The 16399-nt window shown below is 39.6% G+C and overlaps 1 protein-coding gene across 3 annotated transcripts in view; it reads right to left on the bottom strand.

Annotated features, from left to right (window-relative positions):
- The window catches only part of MAGI2 (membrane associated guanylate kinase, WW and PDZ domain containing 2), a 1408091-nt gene that overhangs the window by 102227 nt on the left and 1289465 nt on the right, over positions 1 to 16399 (bottom strand). For all 3 annotated transcript variants that reach the window (XM_036010705.1, XM_028525694.2, XM_028525695.2), the window contains 4 exons: positions 13291 to 13476; positions 11235 to 11388; positions 4388 to 4607; positions 2942 to 3085 (listed from right to left, as the gene is read on the bottom strand). In XM_036010705.1, coding sequence (XP_035866598.1) covers positions 2942 to 3085; positions 4388 to 4607; positions 11235 to 11388; positions 13291 to 13476 — 704 coding nt within the window. The remainder of the gene's footprint in view (positions 1 to 2941; positions 3086 to 4387; positions 4608 to 11234; positions 11389 to 13290; positions 13477 to 16399) is intronic.

The raw sequence follows: 16399 nt of genomic DNA, 5'->3' as shown, positions 1-16399 counted from the left end.
TGGGAAGAACCTGGCACTAGCATCTCTTCTTGAACTTATTTTGAATGCCTAGTTCACCTGCTTTTCTCAGGAGCCTTGGAACTTCACAAACCAAGCCATAGTACCCATGGAGTGAACAGCTGCCTTATAAGCATCATGTGCACATATATTTAAGATCTATATTTATCTGAGCACTAATAGTATCAAGTGGGAACTTTATAAAGATGAAGAATGGGCCCCTAATTAATTGCAGTGTGAAATTTCCAAATCAGTAACCTACCTATATGTTATCCAGTTTATGTAGTAGCTTAAAATAATCAAACTATTCAGTCACACAAATATTGATTGATACTGGCCCTTGCTTAAGTAATTTAAACACATCTGTGAATTAAGTTATTGCCAATTATTGATAGGTAGTAATGAAAGTAGACATGGTTAGCTTTAAATTTAAATGATTGAATTTTATAATAAATATGAAAACAAGACGTGAATTGTGTGCTATTATCAAGAAAAATTATTGATCTTTATACTGATGCAAAATATTTATGTAATTCTCACAGCAGATAGTATGAAAGCCATTACACTTACATAATGAAGGAGCCTGTTTCCCTGACATAGAGTTTGTCACCCCAAACAAATTCCCCACTGGTGCTGTAACAGTTTCATGAGTGAGAAAAACTGCAAACATTTGAATAGCAAATGTAATCCATAAACAGCCGAAGAAGAATTCTTTCATCCATCTCTGCTAAGTTCTCAGCTTTATTTTAATGATCGGAGACAAGGTCAACTTGGAAAAGCTGACCCATGGTATTTCTGTGACTTCTATGCTCTTTTTTGTTGGTAACTAAATGTTAGAAATATATGCATATTGTAAACTAACCTATACTACCTACAACTGGGCATAATAATTCTTTTTAGATAGCTTGTACACAGAAAGAATAGGTTGCTTCATAAAAATGGCATGGAAAAATGATGAAATATTGCTTATTTTTATCTTTGACAAAAAGTGAAAATACTATTTTCTGAAATCCAGGTAGAGGACCCATTTTTATCATCTGCCAGAAAAAAAAGCATTTTTCATAAAATTGAGTATATGCCCACAAATTCTAAATCTTTGTTTATATGGATTTGAGGACTTTGGGTAAACCAATGGAACAGAAAGGAAACCTCCTCAGGCAAGATCTGGGGGTGGGGGGGTTAACAAATCCTGAGCCACATACATCCTACCCATGTCATACTGTGCAGTGACAGCCACGCTCCAGTTCAGCACTTCTCAGACTTTAGCTGGTACCAGGTCCACACAGCCCATGGGACCCACTCACAGAGTTTCTGATTTCGTAGGTGTATGGTGGGGCCTGAGAATTTGCAGTTGAATCACATTACCAGCGACGCCAATCCCAGGGAGCACAATGAGAACCATTGCTCTGGCTTGTATTCTACAAGAGTATATACACATCTTTATGTAGAGCACTTCTATATGTAGGCTTCTGGGCCTTGGCAGTGTTGTGCATACTGAGCAGCCAGCGACTTTGCCCACTCATTTAAGCATGTGGCCACTGCCCTGGCCCCTGTGTGGTTCAGCTGTAGCAATGTTTCTCTTCCTCCCTTCTTCCCTCTCTTCCCTTCTCTCTAAAAAATAAATAAAGTTATACAACACATGTGGCCATTATTTGGCATCCACACAAGCCATATCTGAACCCCCTGGAGCTGGGGGTGGGTCCGTCCTCTCTCACATGCTCTGGTTCACTCCTGACCTTCCTGCTTCATTCCTTTCACCTGCACTGCCAAGCTGCAAAGGTTGGTTCATTTATCCTCCTGTGAGTTGGCTGTGCAGCATGTTAAGAAAGTACCCTTCTGTTTACAGTGAAGCTGGGAACCAAGAAACCATTTGAAGGCTTATTCTAAACCATGTGTAGAGGATGCTGGTGTTGGATGCGGGGGGATAGCCCTCAAGTCAGCCTTAGATACTTCCCAGCTGTCAAAGCATTGTGAAGGGAGAGAGAAAAATAGACACGATTTACATACTTTCTACCTTTGCTCTGTGAGAAGGAGAATCACAGAAGTGGTGGGCTTGGTGGAAGGAATAGCAAATTTATTCAATTATGCAGGAGTAATTGGTTGGGAGGCTCAGCATAAGAGACCGACAATCACAGCTTTTCTGTATTAACTACATGAGCAAGAAGGGAGGACAAGAGTGAATTCTAGATTTTGCTTATAATCATTAATTAGCCTTTATTATGTATTTACTAATCATCATTTTATAGAGAGAAAGGTAGAGAGACTAATGTTCTGTATTATTATCAAGTTCTGTTTTGTACCTTTAGATGATAATCAGTTCAGTTACCTGTCAATCAGATTCCTCAAAGTAACTGTTACATTTAAAAAGCTATTCTCAACTTACAGTGTAATTGGAAAATTTCTCACTGCTACCATTTTTGTAGACAACATGTATCCAAGAAGCTTCATCTACTTTTCTCCCACTGCTGCTCTCTGCCCAGTATCAAAGCCCAAATATCTGGCGTGTGACAAAGGACAGGCACATCCCAAATATTTCCAAAGAAACACAGAACCATTTGATTAATAAACACAGGGGAAAAGCCTAAGGCCAAAAATAAATTTCAGAAGATTCAATTTCAAATGGAAATTGAATCATCAAACCATGGAAAATAAGAGGGAGGTATGTTTCTTAGATTATTTTTTTCATTAGTTTACTTTTTAGGAAAACTATGCACATATGTAAAACACGATATTGAGATTTGTCAATTAGAAGACTATAAACAGGAAAATGGATGACCTAATTCTTAAATAACTTTTGGCCAGACCCTTAAAAAACTGGGTCACGAAATGAAAGAAGGCAAAACCTCTGTCGTCTCTGTGTGTAATAGCATGCTTCAGCAGCCCGCTAATGCCACTATGGGTTTCTTTCAGAAGGAGGCAATTCTATAAGAATGACTGTTCTTACCCTCATCCTTCCATTCCTTATGGCCGGTCCGTCTTCTGCCAATCGCAAGACGTACAAATCCATTTTGTATTCCCTTCCTCCACGAATGCTGAATCCAAACCCTTTGGCTCCTTTCTCCATGTCCACAGTGAAATAATCAAAATCCTTTGGGGTTGGGGAGAAAATGAAATAAACAATTGTTTAATAGCAAAGAATCTTCTGTAGTCGGTTGGTCCCTCTGTTCTAATTCTCTCCCATATAATGTGTTCCAAATGACATGGTATTGTGAGATGTAATCTGACTTCAGTGTAGCAAAAGGCAAGACAAATTTCCAAAGGTTTGAGCAGGTCAGAACACAATTTACTTGATCATTGGAAGAACTACGGTGTAGCTTGTTTACTTTGGTGTTTATCAGTGTACCTGGTTAACATGTGATTACTAAGTACAGGCCTGTGTGATAATTCTCTTTCCTTTGAGTTTTCTTATTCATCGCTGTGAAGCAGTCTAAATAAATGTACCAGGCCTGCGTATGTGCACACATGCATGTGCACGTGTGTAAATTAGAGGTTTGCTGATTAGAAAAAAGGATGTAGTGACTCCCTGTACACAAAACTACCGAGTATCAAGTTGTAGTGTTCACCATCAATTTGTCTTTCACATAAAATGCAGCATGTCTAAGATATCCTGACCTTCACTGTTCTCGAAATTTGGGGAGATAAAGGTGATTTTTAATCCTAAATGAAACACAATTAATTGGCTATAGTTGAAATTGTATTTAATTGTATCTTGGTCTCTAGTTGCCAGATATTGAGTATTTATTAGATACAAAGCTCTGGTCTAAGCACTTTTAATAAATGCTGAGTCCTCACCATAGCCTGTAAGAAGACCCTCCCTTTAGGAAACTGAAGCTCAGAGGGTTTATGGAAGTCTCCATAAGACCCATCTAACATGAACAAACCATTATAAGAACTACTGTTGCTTGTTACAGGCTGGCTGATGAAGCCAGGCCTGGCCTTATTTTCATGCATAGGGGCTTGGCCCTTTAGCATCAAATGGGAGGTAGGGGGCAATGCAAATACTAATGGATCTAAAATACCTTCATTGTTGACATCTATAAAAATTTCTGCATTAGTAGCACCCTCTAAGGTTCCAGAAAAAAACATTTTTTTTTACTTTGACAAGGCAATATACTGGGAGTTGGCTAATTAATATTAAAAAGAATTAGTTCATCCTATTACCTCTCACTCACTGATTGATTGATTGTCCTGCTTTATTCTGAAATAGATTTATTTATTCAGAGCATTTTGAGGATGTGGGTGTTACCCAGGTGAAATCATAACTAGCAATAGAACTTGGGCTGTCTATCTCAGAAGGGTGTTCTTTCCTCTGCCTCCCATCCTATTTCATTTTTTTGTGCTTCAGGAAGTCATGGTCCTGGGCCCGTGATGATCTCATTGGCCGTGGTACCTGAGGCTGCCTGTAGTCTGACAGAGGGTACTGCCTGGTGTCAGGGGAGTGCTGCCTGTAGTCCAGCAGTGGAGGCTGCCTGTAGTCCAAGGGTGGGGGTTGCTGGTAGTCCCCTCCTGGGGGCTGCCTGTAGTCCAGTGGGGGCTGCCTGTAGTCCGTGAATGGCGGCTGTCGGATGTCTGGTTTCACATCTTGTCTTGCTTTTACTTCTGACCTGTAACTAAATAAATGGAAATGGGATTTACTTTGGTATCTCTGTATTTTAAGGAGGTAGAATGATCGAATGTCCTCTGGGAATGCATAGGCCACTTCTCTTGGTGGTTCCTTTGCATATTCGTGATTATGAGAAGATTAAATAAATAATAAGTATTACTTTTTAACCTTTAACAAATACCATACTGTATACTTTTCATTTGGCTCCTTAAGATATCAAGGTGGAAATGATGGTTCAACCAGAACTTTATGGAAAGGACTTACAGATAACCCTTTTTGACTTTGGCTATTAAAAAACTGTTCAACTGCAGCAAATCTAGGGAGTTAAAGACTTAACTTGACATCCCAAAACATCAGTCTGTTTTAACACCAGTAAAGCACCTCTCTCTCTTGCTCTGTCTCTGTCTCCCCTCTCCCCACAGTGCCCCCTCACGCAAACATACATGCACACGTGCACACACACACACACCTCAGCAAACCACTATTTCATGAAAACACAATTGACATGATTTCTGGGTACTCTACAAATACATAATTAAAGGTTATTTTAACCAGTTGGGTTTGGTCTTTTGGAATATTTTACAGAGCGATAGTAACATATAATCATAAACTGTAAGTCAAGTAGAAAGTCACTGGGTCAATGCTAAGAATACAAACATATTATGTAGAGTTTGAATATTAGACTATAGCTCTCAGATAAGTAACAGGGACTATCATGGTCATAAAAGGGAAGAAGAGCAAAAATATATATCTTTAACATTTGTCTCTTTCTTGTTTCTAGATACTAGTTACTACCAAAACTAATACAGAAACGAGAACTAGTTGTGTATCCAAACTGCTTTAAACTGAGGAGATTCTCAGTTCCAAAAGGGGACTTAAATAGCCTATACCTATCATTCTGGGTACATGAATAAGGTTAACTGAAAAATTGTCACCATAGTTTAGAGGAACATCTAGTTCTGTAGGTCATTGCCCATTGCCACAGCAATAGTCAATAATAAGCTACTTAGGAATATAGGTAGATTGAAAAATACATTCTGTGTAATGACAATTATATCTAAAATTAATGTGGAGGGTTTGAGGAACTGAGAAGTTGTAAGGCAGACCTAAAAAACCTGGAATTTATTTATAAAGAATTATGTATTTATTCTTACATGTTTAAAATTCAGTCGCCTTCAAAGAACTCTCCATTTGATGCAGTACAAAAAGTGCCCATTGAGACATTTTTTCCATTGCTCAAGACAGTTTTTGATCTTATCGATTCTGATGCCTTTTTTATCAATGTGCTTTTGCCATTTTTTTGCAACTTGATATTTTATTCTTATTATACATATTAAGATTTGTAATATTGATTAAAACACAATAGGAAAAAATAAAAGTTTATCTCCGGGGACATATTGTTTTTTTCCTCCTGAACATTTATCTTGTCTTTTCTTGGGAAATATTTTCTTTTTCTTTAAAAAAATTTTTTTAAAAAAATTTATTTTAATTGTTGTTGCAGTACAATTTTCTATCTTTTACTCCTATCCCAACCTACCCCCCCAGCACTCCCCTCCTCCCTCCCATTTCCACCCACCCCTAGTTTTTATCCATGTGTCCTTTATACTCGTTCCTGTAAACCCTTCCCCTTTTCCCCTGAAATTCCCCTGAAATTCCATTTTTTCGTTTCACCTCTTCCACGTCAGCAAAATGTTTCCCTTGGAGGACTTTTTTTATTGAGGGGGAGAAGGTCTCGCTCCAGGTGAGATCGGGTGAATAGGGAGGGTGGGACATGGGGGTCATGTCGTTTTTGGTCAAAAACTGCTGAACACTCGGCGTGGTGTGGGCAGGTATGCTCATAAATCAACCATCATGAAATGGGCAAATGCACTGAAAGTCTTAAAAAAATCACTGAAGCCAAATGCAGCCTCTCACAGCAATGCCAGCTGGTACACTGACACAGATGGGTTCCTAGAACACTCACCTAGTGGGGGAAGCCTGTACTTCAAGGGGCCTGCCCTCCAGAAGATAATGTATTATCTTCCGTATTATTATCTGTATAATGTATTCCTGTATTTTTTCAGTCCCCTTTCATATTTAGCACCAAAGAAAAAGTCAAATATGTCAGGAAAACAGGTTCAAAACCAGATGAATTTTGCCCTTTAAAACTAGGAGGGCTTTTTTGTTTGCTTATTTAACAGGCTTATGGTCTCATTGATGCTGACTATACTGAATATTTTTAAAAAAGTGTCCACATGAACAATTGCAATTAGTGTAATCTAATTTGGTGGGGGCATACTGAAAGTATACAACAGTAGCTATACTTATTTGAGGTTCCTGGAAGGGGGTTAGTAATGTATTTATTTATTTATATTATTTTTCTCTTTTTTCTTTTTTATTGAATTTATTGGGGTGACATTGGTTAATGAAATTATATAGGTTTCAGGTGTACAGTTCTATAATACATCATCTATAGGTTGTATTGTGTGTTCATCACCCCAAGTCAAGTCTCCTTCCACCACCATTTATTCCCCCCTTTACCCTCTTCTCTCTCCCTCCACCCCCTTTCCCTCTGCTAATGACCATAGTGTTTTCTGTGTCAATGAGGTTTTTTCCTTTTTTGCTTAATCCCTTTACCTTTCACTCAGACATGCAACCCCTCTCCTTCTGACAGCTGTCAGTCTGTTCCATGAGCCCATGTCTCTGTTTCCATTTTGTTAGTTTATTTTGTTCATTAGATTCCAAATATGAGTGAAATCATATGGTACTTGTCTTTCTCTGACTGGCTTATTTCATTTAGTATAATGTTCTCCAGGTCCATCCCTGCTGTTGCAAAGGGTAAGATTCCCTTCTCTTTATGGTCAAGAAGTATTCCACTGTGTAAATGTACCACAGCTTTTTTATCCATTCATCTACCAATGGGCACTTGGCTGCTTCTAAATCTTGGAGATTGTAAATAATGTAATAAACATAGGGGTGCTTATCTTCTTTCAAATTAGTGTTTGGGGTTTCTTTGAAAGTAATGTAGTTATTTTAATCAATCCATCGAACAGGTCCCATTTGTTACTTAACCTGCAGGAGTGACTGTGAGCTGCGTAATTTAGGCTTTGCTTTGTACCTCAGCAAGTTGTCCACTCACCTTCTGAGAGTGTGCATGCTGAGAACAGAACTATTTACAACACACTTTGAATAAGATGCTTATCTTTGCACATGCGTGAGTGACACCAAAAGAAAAGAACCGGGTGACATTTACTGGTGGGTGTCAGTGCCTTTCTAGCAACAGTTTGCTTGCTGGTTTGGATGTGACATTGTTTTAAGTCAGAGCACAGCTGCTTTATTTTCATTATCTATGTAGCATTGTCATGAAATATACATTATGTGCTCCATTTCCAACCAGATGTGTCGCAAGGTGTAGCAAAAGAGGGTGAAGTATAAGAGTCTCCCCAAAGATTACATAAATTCTTAGAAATAGTAACAGTTAAAACTGGCCAGAGTTGTCACCCTAGCCCACATTCTAGCACTCACACTTCTCTCGCAGCAGGGCCCTGTGCCAGGATTTTATGTTGTACCGCACATTCAAGGATTCTCTAATTAAGGAAAATGCTATACTAAATTCTTTATCAGTGTTGCTAACTTGTAAGTGAATGATACGGTGGCTAGAGCAAAAGTTATATTGCTTTGAATTTATTAAAAAAAACACTTTATTTTAAGAAAAATTTAGGATTTTTTTAAAAAATAGCATCTTCAACATTTCTTTGCTTATGAAAAAATGTCATTAACTCCATATAGCTATTAATTTTATCACTAAAGAGACAAGAAATGATAAAACCAGATTGCTAGTGGTAAAGTCTAGCAGAATTTTATGGTATGAACAAGTTTTAGAACCAAGAATCGCTGCCTATGTGATAGGGGATCTTATGGTGAGATATGGCTCCAGGTGGGCCTTTCAAGAATTTTTTTCCTGCTTTAAGCATCCCAGGTTCAAAGTCTGTGAAAGAAGTCAATTTCCAGTGCTCTTCCACTGACCCTGCAATTTAAAATGCCAAATGTCAATTCCCTTGCTGGGGAAGCTCAACTCTTATAATGTATTTCACAATGGCCTCTTTGTTGTTTTCAACAAATGCTTCTCCTTAAATAGTGTTTTGCTTATGTTCATCTAAAAATTATTTTGTGTTTCCTGAGCAAAAACAAAAAGGATGTGAAGAGACAGAGAAATGGGTAGAGGTATACAAGGTGTCAGTAGGAAACTAATCCAAGAGTAGGTAAGACAGGACGACATATTCGTTCACTCTAACTCATGAAATAAAAAATAGCAAGCAGATTGTCACTTTAACATGGGAACTGACTCAATCTGACGTGTAGGTGGGCATTTCCTGCACAAGTGAACTACTAGAAAATTTGTACTTTGTGCTTGGCATACAAACTGTCTTTGAGATATCTCTAGCCTAGAAAAAGGCAGCGTTTTGCCCATACTACAATCATCTTTAAATGCAGCTAGGAAAATGGTTCTGGTATCTGTAAGATTATTGAAATTTCCGCATTCATATGCAAATTAGCCACTTACTTACACACAGAGTTAAGACAGGAAACCTGAGTTCCGGGGTAGGGTCCTAGAACTGGTGTGGGCATTTTTTTCAGGCTTTTAATATTATTAAAGAAAAAACAGCTAAGAAATCTGGGTAAATTTGTTGGTGATTTATAAACATTTGGATCAGGTCAATCTGTTAATCCTAGAGTAAGAAAATGTTTTATTCTGTGGTCAGGCAAAAATATACCCGTAAACTGTTGCTTCTGTGATAGGGCCTGAGCTCCCCTGGTGAGCTTGTAGCAGACAGGAACAGAATAGTGGCCTCGTCCAGCTGTTACTCTTCCCATTGAGTGATAATACACCTGGATGAGATCACCCACCCCAAGGCTGGAAGCAAGAGCCCCTTTCTAGGGCAGTCTGACTCTGGAGAGGGTAAGCCAAGAAGAATCTAAATGTGGCTCAGATCCTTCCTCTGGAGTCTAAAATGAATTCTGGGAAAGAGCCAGTGCAATCTGTCCACACAGCACCTGGTGAAAGCAAACACATCTGGGCTTTTCACTATGGTGCCCAGGACTTCCTCCTCTTCTGGACTGTCAGATTCTTCCCTTTGTGCCTCTGCCTATGGGGCTTAGTCTTTTTACTTCTGTGGAATATATTATCACCATAAGTAGCTGAGGACAACAGACATTTACTTTTCTATGAAAGCAAATCAGAATAGAACAGAGCTTTTTGGAAATAACACCTGTGGCCAGGGGAAAATATTTGCTTTGCAACAGTGTGAGTGATGAATCTAGAGAGTTCTGGGACTCAAAAACTGGGCCTCACTTCATCTTCACCAATACGGGAGGCAAGAGATGGGAAGCAGATGCTCAGAAAACTTTAGAATCATGGAAAAGATCTGTGAGGGTTTTGTTTTCAGAGATGTTCCCATAGGCTGTTCAGTTTCCCTCCTTTGAAAGGGGAAAACAATGGAAATACAATCTTCATCTCTTTCTTTAATGGCTTAACCTAACCCAGACTCACTGTTATACACAAATCACAGTGAGAAGATAATGGGGGGCAGGGCTGGGTGAAAGAAGTGAAGGGGTTAAGCAAACACACACACAAACTCATAGATACAGATAACAGTATGGTGGTTACCAGATGGACAGGGGTTTAGGGGGAGGCAGAAGAGGGTAATGAGTATATGAATGGTGATGGAAAGAGACTTGAGTTGGGGTGGTGAACACACAATACAATATACCTGAAACCTATATAATTTTATTAACCAATGTCACCCCAATAAATTCATTTTTTTAAGAAAAGATAATGTGGGTTTTATATGGCATCCTTTTCCCCCCTAGAAGTTCAAAGTATCTTATTCATGTTAGTTAATATTGTGAAATGGAAGAAACTAATTAGATCATGGGTAGGAAGATATAAGGTAAAATGCGGTAAAAATGCTAACATTTATTATGCTTACGAGTCCTTCAACATTTCCCCTTCTTCACAGCACTGCTACTTCTCTGAGCCACCACAGTTATGGACATTGGTGGCCACATCTGGGGGCTTAACCTGCATTCACTCTGACCAGCCTTCAGTCTGTTCAGAGTGGGAACAGACGGAGAGAGCTTGACAAGCAAATCCAATGATGTCAGTCCTCAGCTGAAAGCCCCCTAATGACTTCTCACTATACTTAAAATTAAAATCTTCAACATGCCCACAAGACCTTGTAGGGCAGGCTGCTACCACCCCCACTGGCTTCATCTCAAACTGCCCTTCCTCCCCTCTGCCCCCCTACGTTGGCCTTTATTTCTCTCCTTCAAACTCACAGGCTCTCTCTTGCCAAAGGGCCTTTGTACACGCTCTTCACTCTGCTTGGAATCTCTTTAATGTTTCCTTCATCTAGTTAACCCTTACTCATCTGCAATCACTCATCATTTCCTCAGGAGAAGTTCATGTATTGTGAAGGACAGACACTTACATTTGCTAAGAAAACCACATTATAACACGCACACAGTCTCAAAATTACAGAAAGGACCACATGGCAATTTCTACTTCAGTAAAATCTCTCTTGTGTCTCATTCTCAATTCTTCCTCTCTCCACCTCCCTTGCTTCAGAAACAGAAAAACCAGAGGAAACTTTACCTGTTTTCATGTCCTTGCAGCTGGAGTGGCTGAGGAGGAGCTGGTTGGGTGATGGGGCTGTTGGGGGTGGCTGGGCTGGGCTGGGCCAGAGGACTCTGCTGGGCCATGGGGCTCTGCTTCTCTGAGCTGGGTGCCGAGGCTGGGCTGTTCATCTCTGAAATGGGAAACAACGCAGCAAAGGCGGTCAGGTTGTTATTGATAAAGGGCAAGAAGTGACCAGAGGTGGATACTCTCTGTCTCCTCAGATGACTCAAGGCTTTGGTTATTCCAGTTTCTGTTAGACTTTTAAGACAGCAGCTTAAACTGATCAAGTTCCAATACCACTCCCAGAATTAGTATGCTTTCCTTAATTATAAGACTTGCTGAACAAGGTTGTGAACAGTCTCCTGTCATTCTGTCAGAAGAAAAGATTACAATAAAAAACCTGTTAAAGCAATGAAAAAAATTAAAAGGATTAAGTTCTAAAACATAGTCTATTTTTCTAGTAAGAAAGAAAACATTTAGTCACCACTTTTTGGTTATAATGTGAAGTCTCACCAGCATTCCAAAATCTGGGTAAGGAACTAACCATAATAAAATAAATGCTTTCTACAATCTTCTTTCCAGTTCCCAGTTAGTCTTATTGCTTAATAAACCCCTGTATTCCATGGTTCTCCAGAAAGAAAAACAAAACAAAAACAACCAAGCATTGGACAAAGGAGGGGAAATTAAGTTGTTATTTGTTAAAACTGCTTCTTGAAATTTCTTGTAATAACATCAAATTTACAACTGAAATTATTTTTCTATGTTAGAATAAGAGCAGGACAGACATATTTCAGACTGGGGAAATGGAGAAGTCAGATTTTTAGTGAGAAAACTTGCTTAGAGTTAATTCCCACTGAATATTTTATACATAATGGTGTCTGCAGATAGGTAAAACAAGACAAAACAAAACAAAACAAAACAAAACAAAAAAAAACCCCAACCTGTCATGTTGTGTTCTTCTCTCTTTTTTTTAGTTGGTGATAAAAGGGAGGTGACCTATTCTCATTTCCTTATAAACCACTCTTTCCCTTTCTTTTCTCACAGCCCCCAATTTTAAATTCCTTGTCCACTTGTATCAGAGCTTCCCAACCTTGGCACTGTGGACATTTTGCACCAGATGATTCTTTGCCGTGAGGACTGCCCTGTATGGTATTTACAGCATCCCTGCCCTCTATCCACCCTAATCATGACAATCAAAAATGTCTCCTGATATTGCTAAGAGTCCCCTGGGGGACAAAAATCACCTCAGTTGAGAACAACTATTTCATGTTTAAAGCCAGGAGGCTGTTCGGTGCCTTCTTGTCAGAGTCCCAAGAAGGAATCATGAGACTGAGTAGAAGAGAGGGCACCTCAGTGAGTAAGCCCATCACTATGAGTCCCTCTCCGTGTGGGACTCTGGTCCACTGACCGGCAAGCTCCAGTGACTGAATCCTTGAATATCAGTAATGAGTCAGCAGCTGCAAACTAGTAATGAACCTATTGTGCCTAGAAATAGTGAGTTTATGGTGAACTTTGTGGCCCCTTAAGGCATTGTGGTGCTCACTGCTCTTCAAGCCTCAGGGGGGTGTCCTTGTACAGAGAAATTCAAGAGGCTAAGTGAGAATTTAAAATTCTTAGCAGGTGGCACATTTTCTAAATGAGCTCTCTTTATACCACAAAACTTCAAGCTTTTCAAAATCAACCTGACTTTGAAGAATCCTCTAGAGCTTAACTGTTTACATGAATACATGTTGTTTTTTTCTTCTTCAGATTTGTAACTCTGTCACCTCTGTCGAATAGGATCTGGCTCATGAAAACATTACTCCTAAGACCACAGGGGATGATTGAATAACCCAGTGTCTTGGGCTTCATACTGTTTATCTATAATGTCACATAACTTGATCTCTGAATGAAACCGGTACTGACTAAACAGGATATGAATTACAGCAGAAAGTGAATTTTTGCCATGGTGGAAATAACTACCACCCTCAGACCCTCTGACACCACACTGGCGGCAGCCCAGTGGACTCCGTGACCTGGCGCAGGCACTCACCCTCCTGAGGAATGATGCGGAGGGTGACACTGAGGCCCGCGTCCTTGATGAGCTTCACGATGTCTGCGTGAGGCATGTTGATGATCGATTGGCCGTTGACTGCTAAGATCCGGTCTCCTACCTTCAGTTTTGCACAGCGATCTGCAGGACTCCCATCAATGATGCGTCCGATTTTATGGGGCACAGCTAAAAAGATCCCCAACAGAAACCAATTATCAGGGGCATTTCTAATACATGCTCTAGTTTTGAGTCCCAGCCCCACAGGAAACAATGTCATGCCAGAATTCCTTCTTTTGTCAGCTAATTTGCCTTTTGAAATCGTAATCACGTCTATCAAATGTGGTCTGTGCATACTACTGAGACCAAGCGCTTTGCAGTGATGGGCTAATTCCAAACACATGGACCAGGGTTTCTCAAACTTTGGAGTATATTGGGTCCACTTTAGGATTAAACATACAGTTCTTTGAGACTCACTCTGGACTTTGTGAATTGGAAGGTTTAGGTAGGAGGTGAAGATCATGAATTGTTAAGAGGCTCCTGAGGAGATTCCAATACATACAAAATTTTGAGAATCATAGGCAGAAAATACTGTGTCTACAGAGCTCATACTCTAGAGATAATGATACACAATTTCAGAAAGATACAATAAATGCCAGGAATTTAATTTTTATCCTTTTCTATTTTACAGAGAGGAGAAAACAGGAAATATATATATTATTAATATGGGCTATATTTGACTGGTGAAGAAATTATGACCAACTCTCCACTCATCTACTAATCTTTAGTTTAAATGCTGATGCAGTTTTCAAATCTTAACTCTCCTTTGTGATTTAATTTATTAAGTGGTGCTGAGATCTTGCTAATATCTGATACATAATGTATTTCATCAGATCTAAGATACCACTGATGACACGACACACCTTTATTTTATATACAAGAAAGAAAAAAAGCCAACTCTGCCAGTTAAGCAGTGACACCCCATTGACTCCAATATGCTCTTTAATTTTTAAAATAGTAAAATATGAAAATGTGTTTTAGAATTGATGGAATATAGTACATATCTCTTGAAAACAATGAACGTGTCTTTTGTTTTGTATTATTTATTTGTAAGTGTGAGGAGAGCCAGATACACGAGGATAAAGATTTTTCTAGTAGGATGACTTTTGTTCAGTGGGAATGTTTGAGTGCCGACCAGGGTAGTTAGCTGGGGCCAGACAACTAGTACACAGTCTGCCTATAACCTCCCTCAAGGAACGTATGATCTAAAAAAAAACCTGTTCCCATTCCTGTCTTCTTTCAAGATGGAGAGCCCCAACCAGGCTACCCCTGTTGACGACTGTGTTGTTGCTCTCCCTTTCGGAGTGAGGTATTGATTTAATCTGCATAAAGAGGCAAAGGGGCACTACACTGTTCATCATGCTCCAGGGATGCCTGGTCTTTGAATTCTCAGTCTTGTGTATTGACAGCGAAAGGCAGAAGGTCGGCTAACAAGCACAGTACAGAAAGACAATCAGTGAGTTAATGAACCAGCACCTTGATCAGATCTTTGTTGTGAAAGGTTGTAGAAAGCATATGAAACTATTGGCTGGACCCGTGTCTCTGGAGTGAAAGCCATCATGCCAGAAGCTCGAACACATTTTTATCTCATAGGCACCAATGCTTTAGTTAGGAACACCTTACTTAAAACATATTTATGATTGTCTTAGCATCTCAGGACTACACAGTTCTCAAGGAGAAATGTAGTAAGAACTCATTCATTTACTTATTCTTACAAAATTGCAAGTTGTTTTGTCTTCAACCATAATTAGAGGGAAGTTTCATTTCTGGTGTCATCGCCCCCTTCCACATGCAATGGTGTCCTGGAAAGTCAATAACTGGGCCGGTGTCCGTGGCTGCAATGCACATGTTGTTATATATGCTGTGACCTTTGAGCAGTTACCTGATTTCCCCAAGTTTCTGTTTTTCAACACTAAGATGGAAATAATAATATTATTGACCTCATGGGATGGTTCCGAGAATGAAATAAATTAGCATATGTAAAGTGACTGGAACACTGCCTGACACGTAAGAATTTACTTGTAAGTATTAAGTTTCTTTCACTCTTTTTATGACTAGTATCTTTTTTGTGTGTTTCTGATATCACAGCTGGTGTGTCCGTGCTTTTGTGCAGGACCAGCCTGAGTTCCTCCTTCCTGGGATAAACCTGCAGCACAGCTGAAAACTAAAGCAACACTTGCTTACCTCAGGCAAAGGCCCAAAGTACCAACCAGGAAAACAGAGAAATGGGAAACAGATGTGTTTTAGGGAATTTACAGACACTAGATGAGGTCAAGAATCCTGTTTGTTTTCCTCTGGTTTTGTAAATAAATAAATAAATAAATAAACAAATAAATAAATATGTAGCAGGTCTCTGCAGGTCACTAACTTGTACATAAAAGTTTATTATTCAAAGGGAAATCAGCATAATACAGATCTCTTCACTCTGCATACTGAGCCTTACAGTCATAGGCCTGTTAACCTTATCAGGCATGTCACATACCTGATGGCATTGTCATTGCATGTTTACAGTGGAAATAAAACTGAGGTATAGAGCGGTGACAATGTGTCCAAGGTCATGCAGCCAATGGGCTTAGAATCCCAGTCTGCCAGGTTGTATCACCTCTGCTCTTCACCTGGGCACTGCACTGCCTGTCTTCACTTTACCATCTCCTCCCTCCACTCCAGCACTTGCTTCACGAGCATCTGGTGCTTTTATTTGGTGACTGCATCTTGCCTCTACAATAATCATAAATACTTCACCAGTGGTCCTGATCCAGGGGACAGCAGGAGGCAGCACTTGGCTTAAAATGGGGTCTTCTCGGCAGGTGTCTTTTGATAGGCAGGTGTGAGTAGGTGAAGAGGGGAGCAGAGGGGAGGGGTACAGAGAGGAGAGGGAGGGGCAGGAAAATTGGACAGCGCCTCAGATCCTTTTCAGTCAGTTCATGTTACTGTGCCACTCCTTTATTTGAAGTCATTTCTTTGGGCAGTAGAAACACATTTGAAATGAAATTTTAAAATACTGTTTAAAGCACACACAAATAGTGTTTGAATGATTTGCTGTTTTGAGTTA

This window comes from Phyllostomus discolor, chromosome 10 (genome assembly GCF_004126475.2).
Source record: "Phyllostomus discolor isolate MPI-MPIP mPhyDis1 chromosome 10, mPhyDis1.pri.v3, whole genome shotgun sequence".
Classification (NCBI taxonomy): domain Eukaryota; kingdom Metazoa; phylum Chordata; class Mammalia; order Chiroptera; family Phyllostomidae; genus Phyllostomus; species Phyllostomus discolor.
This window is presented reverse-complemented; position numbering and strand designations above follow the sequence as displayed.